The sequence below is a fragment of the Schistocerca serialis genome, chromosome 1, assembly GCF_023864345.2.
Source record: "Schistocerca serialis cubense isolate TAMUIC-IGC-003099 chromosome 1, iqSchSeri2.2, whole genome shotgun sequence".
In the NCBI taxonomy this organism is placed as follows: domain Eukaryota; kingdom Metazoa; phylum Arthropoda; class Insecta; order Orthoptera; family Acrididae; genus Schistocerca; species Schistocerca serialis.
In genome coordinates this window covers 1,203,084,821-1,203,097,628 of record NC_064638.1, presented here as the reverse complement: position 1 = coordinate 1,203,097,628, position 12,808 = coordinate 1,203,084,821, and the positions used below count along the sequence as shown (strand labels likewise).

General features: G+C 42.9%; 1 protein-coding gene across 1 annotated transcript in view; it reads left to right on the top strand.

Moving 5' to 3' along the window:
- The window catches only part of LOC126456570 (uncharacterized), a gene marked incomplete at its 3' end in the record, with an annotated part of 67,324 nt that overhangs the window by 42,886 nt on the left and 11,630 nt on the right, over positions 1–12,808 (top strand). The window contains exon 5 of the mRNA XM_050092320.1: positions 8,343–8,542. Coding sequence (XP_049948277.1) covers positions 8,343–8,542 — 200 coding nt within the window. The remainder of the gene's footprint in view (positions 1–8,342; positions 8,543–12,808) is intronic.

The following is a 12,808-nucleotide window of genomic DNA, read 5'->3' as shown; positions in this document are numbered from 1 at the left end:
ATTTGTTAACATCGAGTATAGATTTAAGTGTCAGGAAGTCGTTTCTGAAAGTATGTGTATGAAGTGTTGCCATGTATGGAAGTGAAACGTGGACGATAAATAGGTTGGACAAGAAGAGAATAGAAGCTTTCGAAATGTGGTGCTACAGAAGGTTGCTGAAGATTAGATGGGTAGATCACATAACTAATGTGGAGGTACTGAACAGAATTGGGGAGAAGAGAGATTTGTGGCACAACTTGACCAGAAGAAGGGATCGGTTGGTATGACATGTTCTGAGGCATAAAAGCATCACCAGTTTACTATTGGAGGACAGCGTGGAGGATAAGAGTCGTAGTGGGAGACCAAGAGATGAATAAACTAAGCAGATTCAGAAGGATGTTGATTGCAGTAGGTGTTGGGAGATGAAGAAGCTTGCACAGCATAGAGTAAGTTTTAGAGCTGCATCAAACCAGCCTGTGGACTGAAGATCACAACAACAATAACCACATATTAGCGATTTAGTTAATGTGTGCAACGACGAAGGGTCAGTAAGAGCTGCAAATATATTTTCGGAAGGTAGGAGATACTCTTGGTCCTGTTAAGGTGAGCCGTCGCAATAAAATCCAGGCGAAGAAGTAGAAGCACTAGCGCACTCACGCGCACGGAGTCTCTCGTAAATAATCTGCGTGCATAGATGTCATCAAAATTAATTTAACAGTTTTCTTAACAACTTTCTCGCTGGAAGTTTCAACGATATCCAACAGAACGCCATCTCATCAGCGACGACACTTTTCGTTATGCAGGAGGAACAGTTTCACATCTCTTACGGTATTTTATTTTTTATGTCGGAATACTTTTAAGTTTTAACGATAAAATATGTATCACGTGAATCTATAAATTTAGAGAGCCTTCATACGTTACTTTCACTCCAAATACGTCAGTGGTTCTACTTTTTTCCCACAGATTGAATTAAAAAACACATTTTTTTTCAAAATTTCTTGTAACGTTAGCTTTTTTCGTAGCGGCTGGCAAGAACTTTATTTTAAAAAGTACTTCATAATATCCTAGGCTAAAAATGTAGATGTCCAATGTTCTTTCAGAATTTTTACTTAAATTTGAATTTTTTTATTATTAGGAGATGCAAGTTAGTGCGATTTGTAACACAACAACATTGACACGCTGCAGCCACACGCCCACAACTCTCCACTGACAGCTCACAAATGACTTGTTGAATGCACAGCTGTTGTTTAGAGCTGCTAGTTCAAGCACCTGCCGTAATTACTGCACTGATGTCCCTTGTACACCACCAACAAAATACGTCTCGGAATGTTTTGGATGGACGGTGCATAATGCGAATATGCAGATCAACTCTGTATAATGCTCGCTTTTATACAATCCATTCTTTCTTTTAAATTGGTGGGTTAGCAAAGAAAAGCACGCCATGAGATATTATTAAGCATAAATATGCGAAATACGTTAAGACGTATATCTGTTTGTATCCGAAACTAACGATTACGTGGACGGTAAGTTGCTGAACATAACTGTTTGAGTTCAATAGTAATTTGGCAACGTTCTACCTTAGTCACTTACTCTCAGTCCACGTACTATGTATACTGTTTTTGTTCTGTGTTGTACAGAAATGAATCTAGGTTGTTGTTTCCGAACCATGGGATGGTTCTCAATTTAAATTTAACTTAAATTTATCCATGTTTTATAGAATTGAGGTCAGCTACAGTATTGCAAACTTATGAAATGATTTTTACTGCTTGTTACTTTTCACTAATGTTAACAATTCATAATCTTCTGAATTTTTTAACTTTTTAACTCTCTTTAATATGATTAAGGACAACATGTGTGCAAGTGACTCAGTACCATATAAAAAGTGCCAACTGCACTTGACATTTGTGTTACCAGTGGGACGTCGTTTTCACTAGATAAAGAATAGCTGCTCTCTTCGACTGAACAGGCGTTAGGAGACAACCATGTCGACCGACCGCCGTGTCATACTCAGCCGATAGGTATCATTCGATACAGATATGGAGGAGAATTTGGTGAGCAACCGCTCTCCTGGCCGTAGTCAGCTTTCGTGAACATCCCCCAGGCTGTGACTAAGCCATGTCTCCGCTGTATCCTTTCTTTCAGGAGTGCTAGTTCTGCAAGGTTCGCAGGAGAGCTTCTGTAAAGCTTCGAAGGTAGGAGACGAGATACTGGCAGAAGTAAAGCTGTGAGTACCGGGCGTGAGTCGTGCTTCGGTAGCTCAGATCGTAGAGCACTTGCCCGTGAAAGGCAAAGGTCCCGAGTTCGAGTCTCGGTCGGGCACACAGTTTTAATCTGCCAGGAAGTTTCATGTGATTACATTTTCACGCAGTCTGGGTGCATAGATCCTGAGAAATCAGTATCCAGAACAACCACCTCTGGCCGTAATAACGGCCTTGATACGCCTGGGCATTGAGTCAAACAGAGCTTGGATGGCGTGTACAGGTACAGCTGCCCATGCACCTTCAACACGATACCACAGTTCATCAAGAGTAGTGACTGGCATTTTGTGACGAGCCAGTTGCTCGGCCACCATTGACCAGACGTTTTCAATTGGTGATAGATCTGGAGAATGTGCTGGCCAGGGCAGCAGTCGAACATTTTCTGTATCCGGAAAGGCCCGTACAGGACCTGCAACATTCGGTCGTGCATGATCTGCTGAAATATAGCGTCCACTGGTCAAAGTGCCGTCAATGCGAACTAGATGTGACCGAGGTGTGTAACCAATGGCTCCCCATACCATCACGCCGGTTGATATGCCGTATGGCGATGACGAATACACGCTTCCAATGTGCGTTCACCGCCATGTCACCAAACATGGATGCGACCATCATGATGCTGTAAACAGAACCTGGATTCATCCGAAAAAATGACGTTTTGGCATTCGTGCACACAGGTTCGTCGTTGAGTACACCATCGCGGGAGCTCCTGTCTGTGATGCAGCATCAAGGGTAGCCGCAGCCATGGTCTCCGAGCTGATAGTCCATGCTGCTGCAAACGCCGTCGAACTGTTCGTGCAGATGCTTGCTGTCTTGCAAACGTCCCCATCAGTTGACTCAGGGATCGAGACGTGGCTGCACGATCCGTTACAGCCATGCGGATAAGATGCCTGTCATCTCGACTGTTAGTGATACGAGGCCGTTGGGACCCAGCACAGCGTTCCGTATTACCCTCCTGAACGCACCGATTCCATATTGTGCTAACAGTCATTGGATCTCGACCAACGCGAGGAGCAATGTCGCGATACGATAAACCGGAATCGCGATAGGCTACAATCCGACCTTTATCAAAGTCGGAAACGTGATGGTACGCATTTCTTCTCCTTATACGAGGCATCACAACAACGTTTCACCAGGCAACGCCGGTCAACTGCTGTTTGTGTATGAGAAATCGGTTGGAAACTTTCCTCATGTCAGCACGTTGTAGGTATCACCACCGGCGCCAACGTTGCGTGAATGCTCCGTAAAGCTAATCATTTGTATATCACAGCATCATCTTCCTGTCGATTAAATTTCGCGTCTGTAGCACGTCATCTTCGTGGTGTAGCAATTTCAATGGCCAGTAGTGTAGCTTCTCAATTGGTCTCAAAATGGCTGAGTGCACCTCGCTTGCCAACACCTGGCAGACTCGGACGGTCAGCTATCCATGTGCTAGCCAAGCCCAATAGCCCTTAACTCCGGTGATCTGATAGGAACCGGTGCTAGCATTGTTGCAAGGCCGTTTGCGCATAAAGAATAGTAGTAGATCCAAAAGTGAAACCTCTGTGACCCCACTAATGATTTCTCCCCATTCACCAAAATTTTCTCTCCTTCCGTCGTAGTCTGATTTATTCAGCTCTAGATTTTTAAATTCTCTCTGTTCTAGGTGGTTCAAACCATTAATATTTTCTGGAAGAGAATGGTGAGTCGTATCCGATCGTGACAGAATTGGTACTGCTCTCAAATATTTACGGGAGTTGCATGTAATCATATATGACGGCTGTTCTAATGGCAAACCGGGTTAGATAACCAGTAAAAACATAATTTTTTTAGGAGGCATTGATGGGGGTACTGAATTACAAGCTCTTCGAAATTGCAGAATCACCAAATCAACAAGTTTCCTCTATCCATGAAATTGAAGTTATCACCTGTACAACTGACTGAAGTAACACGAGTGAGGAGTTGCAGCATAAAATAGGTTTCCCGAGTGCGAGCCCCACCAAATATACACGGATGCGCCCAAACATTATGATCACTGCCCACCAGAAGTTGAATCTTGGCGTTTCGGGCAATGGCGTGATGGGCACACCAGAGACGAATGAGTTATCATTCTAGTTGCATGATACTGGTTGCAAACAGAGAAATCCACTGACATAAGCTATTATGAGAAAGGGCCGGTTGTTGTGGCCCAGTGCCTCGAAACGAGCATCTCGGGAACTGCAAAGTTGGTCGACTGTTCCCCTGCTACTCTCGTGAGCATCTACAGAAAGTGCTAGTAGGATACTGAAACCACATATAGGTGACATGATGGTGGACGTTCACATCTCATCACAGAACGTGGAGTTTGGAGGCTTGCTTGCTCTGTATACCGGGCAGGTGGACATATATAGCAGATCTGAAGACAGAGTGCAGTGCTGGTGCAGGCACCACTGTTTCAGAGGACACTGTTCAGCATACTGCTGAACACTGTGCTCCGCAGTAGATTGCACATCTTCCCTTGTGAACCCGATGACGTCATCAATCATAATTGCAATGGACGCAGGACCATTGAGATTGGACCATGGCTCAGTATAAGCGTCGTCTGCTCAGATGAATCAAGTTTTTTGCTACACCAGATTGATGGTCGTGTCCAGATAAGCCATCAGTCAGACAAATGGCTTCTCAAAACACGCACTGCACCACCTACGCAGGCCGACGTGGGGCAATGTTATTCTATGGGAAATATTTACCTGGGCTTCTACGGGAAACTGTCGTAGCAACGGAATACACCATGACAGTTATATAAACGGTGTTTTACTAAATGTCTTTGCCTCTGTAAGTTATGAAGTAATAGGCGACGGAAATATTTATTGCGGTAGGTCACCATAAGAAACGTTACACTGTCTGCGGAGCTATGAACATAGTTTATTGTGTTATTCTCCAAAGAGTTACAGCAAAAAGATACAATTTTTTAAATAGAACCATAGTTGTTTCTATCGTGCACTGGAATCAGTAGCACCAGCTGTGTATACATCAATTCAAATTGCATTTCTATCACTTTTAGTTAGGGAGCTACAACCCTTCAAAATTTCAGGGGCAGATACCACACGCGGTACATAATACATGGCTATGTGGTGGGTGATCGATGTTCTGCCGGTGGGAAGTTGATTTAAATGAGATGTTGAATTGTGTGTCCATGTTCCTGAATGCACAATGCAATGCGCCTTCTAAAGGATCTACGAACGAGATGTAACATCGCCGGTGTCACGGAGCAGCATGCGTCCTCGATTCGCCGTTTTAGATCATCTGGGTATGTGGGCTCAGTGACATCAACACGATCCTTTAGATATCCCCACAAAAAGAAATCTAATGGCTTTAAGTCGGGCGACCTTGCGGGCCATGACTGAGGACCATGGAGCCCCAACCACCTTCCTGCAAACCTGTTGTTTAGTTCCTCCACAACAGTACGCACAGAATGGGCTGGGTGACTTCGCGCTGCATCCACATATGGACTCTCGTGTGTAGATACACATGTGCAAGGAGACCACCCAAACTGTCAACTATAAACGCGCGATATAACTCAGCTGTCAGTGTACCTGGGAAGCAGTGTGGATCGATGATTTCAAAATGGTTCAAATGGCTCTGAGCACTATGAGACTTAACATCTGGGGTCATCAGTCCCCTAGAACTTAGAACTACTTAAACCTAACTAACCTAAGGACATCGCACACATCCATGCAGAACTACTTAAACCTAACTAACCTAAGGACATCACACACATCCATGCCCGAGGCAGGATTCGAACCTGCGACCGTAGCGGTGGCGCTGTTCCAGACTGAAGCGCCTAGAACCGCTCGGCCACACCGGCCGGTGATGATTTGATCCCCAAGGATTCCACACCATACATTAATAGACCACCTACGTTGGCGGTCGACAGGTCGTACCCACCGAGGATTGTCTGCGGCCCAGTAGTGCAAGTTATGGCGATTCGCAGCACCATAATTTGTGAACGTGGACTCATCAGAGAACACAACACCTTGTAAGGACTCCAGCGTGAAATTACGCATGGACCATTCACAGAATGTAACCTTCGAACGGAAATCGTTCCCATGCAGCTTTTGGGTCAGTGACAGGCGGTACGGGAGAAACCTGTGGTCGTGTACTATACGCCACACAGATGTGAGACTGACACCAGCGACTGCAGCAACGTCTCGTAAGCTTACATGAGTATCGTGGTGTACTGCAGCTAAAACAGATACCTCCGTCTCCTCCCTGCTTGCAGTTTTTCGTCTGTTACTGCGGCGCATTACTAAGCTGCCTCTTTCCCGAAGTCGTTGTTCGGCACGTAGGAACGTAATGGCTGCTGGAGCTCTTCGCCTAGGATATCTCACCGCGAATGCCATGGATGCTTCAGTGGCATCGTGTCGGCACTCGCCGAGCATCAGCAACATGCCAACGTACTCGATGTTCATGTATGCCGTCTTCATCCGATGTCAGTAACTGTGGTACATTGAGCCCCGTTTGTTTTTGTGGCTCAAACTGTCAGGGATAGGGCCGTGTGCGGCGACAGTCGGCAGTCTAACAGCGCATCGAGGAAGCTTCTCGCTCCGTGACACCGGCGACGTTGCAACTCGGCCGCACCACGTTTAGAAGTCGCATTGCGTTATGCGCAGCGTGTGTGGTATCTGCCCCTGAAACTTTGAAGGGTTGTAGCTCTCAAACTAAAAGTGACATGAATGTAATTTAAACTGATGTATACACAGCTGCTGTTACTGATTCCAGTGCATGATAGAAACAACTATTGTTCCATTTAAAAATTGTATCTTTTTGCTGTAACTTTTTCTATAATAATACAATAAACTATGTTCATAGCTCCACAGACAGTGTAACGTTTCTTATGGTGAACTACCGCAATAAATATTTCCGTTGCCTGTTACTTCGTAACTTACAGAGGCAAACACATTTAGTGAAACACCCTGTATATTACATGAATGTTACTGCGGACCATCTGTATTCCTTCATGTTTGGTGTCCTTGCTGACAGCAGTAGCATCTTTCAGCAAGGTAACTGTCTCACGAGCATGATGTTTTAGCCGCCAAATTCGCCTGATCTGAAACCGATGGAACACATCACAGATGCTATTAGATGTCAACTCTGCCCTCGCAAACCACGGGGCCCGTAATTTGCGGGAACTGCGTGACATGTGCGTAAGTATTTGATTCATTAAACTCTCGGAAACCTACCAAGGAATTCGCGGCTGTAATGCGTTCCAAAGGTGGACCAACACAGGGTACATACCATGTAAATGACTAGTGCATGACGTAAGCATGTCGGATGGAGTCAGCTGTCATGGCAGGAACTGTTCTCCGGCGATGTGTCATCTGGAGAGGAACTGTTGCTGTGAGAATATGAACTTTAAGGGCACTACAGATGTGGATGAAGGGTGCACCATGCGACTCAAGAAAATTTGAACATTCTGGACTAAAATTACAAAAATTGAAACGTTTTTTTGTTTGGCTTTACCTTGATGGTCATAGATACCGAATGAAACAAGCAAGTTTACCGCCACCATTTACTGTTTATTTCCACAACACGTTTTAAAGGTTCAAACGTCCATAATCAGGTTGATTCTATGGATTCTTGTGTTATGATTCTGGAGTAATCTCGGGCAATGTCCGGTAGAGACATTTATATTTTCATTCGTACTTTCAGTCAAATACCCCTAAGAACTATGAGCCATGTACTGAACTAGTGTTTTGTTTTTCTCTGCTAGGCAGTGCCGCAAGTTACTCCAAACTCGTAACATAACATACAAATGCTAATTACTCCATGTAAATGCACCTAATGATGGAGATTTATGCCTTTGAAACGTGTAACGGACAGAAATAAACTGTAGCTATTTCATTCGATACACAAGTGGGTTCAAAACTTTTATTTCCTGCTTTACAATAGGAACAGCATACAGTGGCTTCTTCATGTCATCACAGGTAAGACCAAAGATTTTCACATCTGCCATTTCATTTATGTACAGTGATACTTCTTTTCATTAAGAGTGCAATACTTACCCATGTCCTTGAAATACTATATTATGTGCATTGATATTCTTTCAGAATCTTTGTTCTGTGTTGGAATATGGGTTTTCTGTTTCAGGTGAACAAGACTCTACAGCAGTTGCTTTCCAGTGATCGCCTTGTTGGAATTATGAAAATCTTATCAGACCGCATATCTACAGAGGACATTCTTTACAGTGCGGACAACATGGACACAGATCTCGATTCTGACGCCAGTGGATTTTGTATAAGGGCATCGAATGGAGATGCAGTCGCAGTTGCCAGCACTCTCAACTCAGTGTCAGTATAAATACAGTCCCAAGCTGAGTATGAATCAGCTGTTAACTGCCTGCATCAAGAAACATCCATTCTTTGAATGGGGGGATGTGTGAACAAAAGTTGAAGTGAATTGTAGTAGTTGTGTGTGCTATATCAGACTCTTGCACTGTGTTCCAACAAATTGTCAGAATTCAGTCCACCAATGCTGCTGCACAGCAAACATAAAAAATATGTCTTTGAAATTTCCTGGTTTACTAACATTGTGTGCCAGTTTGCGACACGAACTCATGATTTCGCCTCTTCTGGGCATGTTCTTACCCAGCCTCACAGCATTACTTCTGCCTGTATCCTGATATGTATGCACAAAATATCCATTTCATGGCATTCCAATACAACCGAGAGGTTCCATCTTCAGCTCTACTGTTCTGACCACAAGCAGGTCAATCGGGTCCAACCCACCACTGTGTCATCCATCAGCCAATAGCATCACTTGGATGCGGTGTGCTTGTGGTCAGCACGCTGCCCTTCCAGCCGTTGTCGGGTTGGCATACCCAGACACACCACGACTACTTGGTCAAGTATCTCCTCAATTGGCATCATGAAAGTGAGTGGATCCTGTTTCAGTTCTGCCACCAAGGAAAACTCCTTGGTAGTATCAGGAATCGAACCTGGGTTCTCTGAGTGATCAGCTATGAAGATAGACAAAGTTCGTCTTACCTCTTAAAATACAATTTCTGACATAGTCCTCCATAGAAATTTATCCAAGAAGGGATCAGATTGTAAAACTGACTTTTTGATATAACTGATTCGACGTGTTTGAGAATGTGTCATACGCCTGTAACTAAATTCGACAGGCAGTACACTAAATGTTTCGTATGTCAGCTGATTGATAGTTTTAACTCAATACTTTTTGAAAGTAAATCATAAAATTCTAGAATTTTAAATATGGCAGCACTTCAGCAATGGTGCACATAGAAACTTGATAGGACTGGAAGTAACAGCCAACTATTTACATAATTAAAGGTTTGTTAACCCTTTACCATACTTTCGACAAAAATTAATTTGTCTTCTTAATAAGAAAAATGGCTTCAGCATCCATTTATGTCAATATGTGATTTTACGAGTTCGTTTTTCTTATGAAGAAGACAAATTCAAATTTGTCGAAAATACACTTAGAAATATTCACAAAAGATACTTTTTTCATATAACAATAATGTTACTTTCACACAGCAAATTAAAAATCTAAAGAAGGAAACAATTATAATAACTGGAGATCAGCTTGTTGGTTAACAAAACCAACTGCAGAAATGTCACTGATTAATACTTTTCGAAATTAAGAAACAGGATATAAACTTTACAACGGTTATTCAGCTATGACCCCATCTTCAACACTTTGTTTGCTTACAGAATTTCACATCGCGATAACGGATTTATAAAGCTATTTGCTTGCTTTATGTTTTTCAGATTTGTCTGGTGTAATTAAATTCAAATAAAATCTGCTTTGAAAACTACATTTTTTGGTTGTTTGGATGAAACGTAACTCCGGCCAGACAAGCGTGGGCAGCCTTCTGAAACAACCTCAAATTGGCCGTTATAACCGACTCATAACATGCATAGGACTTACTCAGTATGGTCCTCGTCTTCCCAGTTTAGTACGTTTTTGTGCAGACATGAAAAAAACTAGAGTGTTGAATTCGTAATTCTATTGCTGCGTCTCGAGCTGTATTGCACTCCGTGGAGTTCGAGAAAGTCACCATTGCTGGAGTAGAGATCTTTTGACCTTGAAATTTCTTATTATCTTCTGTCTTGTAGCGCAGAAAATGATATTTTGTCTCTTCAGTCAACACATTTGATTCCATACACGAAATCCGGATGAACTCTCTCACGTTATTGTAAAATCATGCTTTTGAGAATCTGTTACAACCGCTCTGTGACTGTAGAAAGGAATGTGATATGAGCAAGCAGTAATGGATCTTCTTTGACCACAGACAAATGGTAAATCATTGTTGTGCAGCAGAGGGATGAGGCGTCTTTGCGGAAATTGTGGTCAAGCCTAACAACCGAACAGTCCAACACTACATACACGTTACTAGAGCCTAAATGTTTTCCGTCACGCTACGCAGTCTGCGATGTAGTACAATCGCAGATAATCATATCTAGAAATATGTCAGAATTCTGTGATAAGTAAAACTTCTTTGCTTCAAGTCCATGAGGGGTAAACCGTCCCCTACTCCACTTACGGACCCCTCTGCTCCTCGGTAATGGATTTACAGTGACCTGAATCAATTGTTCCACAAGGGTAACATTTTATTCACGTATTATACAGCTTGTAGAGTGCAGGTTCTTAATCACAGAGTTATAGGCTGCCTACGACATTTTGCACAGGTGAGTAGATGTGTCTAAGTCGCTGTTTTTCGTTCAGAAAAAATACTCGTCGGGCTAAAATCATCATTATCATCGTAGCCATCATCAGCACCAGTCATTTGACATCCACTGCTGAAGAAAAGGTTCCTCGGAATTCATCCCTGCATTAAAATCCTCATCTACACACACCCAAGTAATTCTTGCTTGTTTTCTAATGTCACCTACCCATCTTCCATTAGGTCATCGTCTCAGCGAAGGATCTCTTTGGGCCAGTTGCCACTCGTGTGGCAGCCTACACGTCCCACCCACCTCCATTTTTAAGGGTGTCCCATAAAGAATGCAACTTCTGAGTGCATAATAACACATAAATTTATTGATGACATTAAGTAATTGTGCATATTATTGCTGTATATGCCACCTGTAATCATGTATGAAATATTACTGATTTCTCCACACTTACTCGAGTATTTTCTGTGCCCCAGATCGTGCAATTTTGCTTGTCCACGAAGCCGTTCAACAGAAAGAGCACCTCATCAGTGAACATAATTTTGTTGATGAAATTATGAAATTATTATTCACTCTTTGTTTCGTAAGCACCCATTGTACAAATGTTTCACTCTTTCCACGTTCGTTTGGCTTCAGTTCTTGTATCAGTTGGATTTTCTGGCCAAAGGTGTATATCTTTTTTGAAAACTCGGTGCATGCTAGTTACCGCGCGGGATTAGCCGAGCGGTCTAAGGCGCTGCAGTCATGAACTGTGCGGCTAGTCCCGGCCGAGGTTCGAGTCCTCCCTCGGGCATGGGTGTGTGTGTTTGTACTTAGGATAATTTAGGTTAAGTAGTGTGTAAGCTTAGGGACTGGTGACCTTAGCAGTTAAGTGCCATAAGATTTCACACACTTTTTTGCATGCTAGTTCTGGCAACTGCTGTGAACGTCGGCGAATAGGTTTCACCAAACTTACAGTAACATTATCACTCTCTATGCCCACGTTTTCCGCAGAGGGGCTAACACAAGGTTGCCCCGAGGGTTTATGTCCACAACCGAACCAGTTTACCCAAATTTAGTGATCAGTCTCGCATAGACGTCTTATTCGCTGCATTATATAGACCAAACATTCCATTGAGTTAGCGAACAGCTTTTGCACCGACATTCACAACATTTGTTAGACGTTTTCACTATGACAACACGCTGTTCCGTTGTAAAGCGCTTCGTTATTGACCACAAAGGAAACGGATGAAAATCGTGCCACTTTCAATGCTGCCAGCTCGCTAGAACAGTAACTGCGGGCACTTCGAAAGCTGCTTTCTCTATGGAATGCCCTTCATATTCATTGAAGCCATAATTATATCGTCCGCTCATCCTGCTCCCTGATCCGTCCGTGGTTCCTATTTGTGCTACCAATTGGCAATACGCATCTCTCCATTCCTCGCTGAACACTCTGCTTCTTTGACAGTTTTGACATGGAACTCAATGTCTCAAGTCTGAACTGACAACATAAGCTCATTGTAAACTTGTCTTTTCAGAAACAGTAGAAGGTTAGTTTGAAAAACCTTAGTATTTCTAAATACACTCCACACAATTTTGCTCTTCCATTTGTATCTCTTTCTGTCCAGCCAGACATTGTCTTCAAGTTAACCACATACAAAAGCTCATCAACTGGTTCTTCTTCTTCATTCATTCATTTCAGCCGACATTGGAATAATTTAGATCCGACACTTTTTAATGTTCTCTGTCTTTCTATTACCCCAGTAATGTTTCATTCTTTCTCAATTGCTTTCCTTTCATCTTCAGAGATTTGGATCGTTCATTTCATTTTGATTTTGACTTGGAACCTGTCTTTCTTGCCTTGGGTCACTTTTTTGCAGTTTTATCTGTGAACATATTTTCTGTGATTTGTAGTTCTTTTAAGTCTTCTGTTTCTTT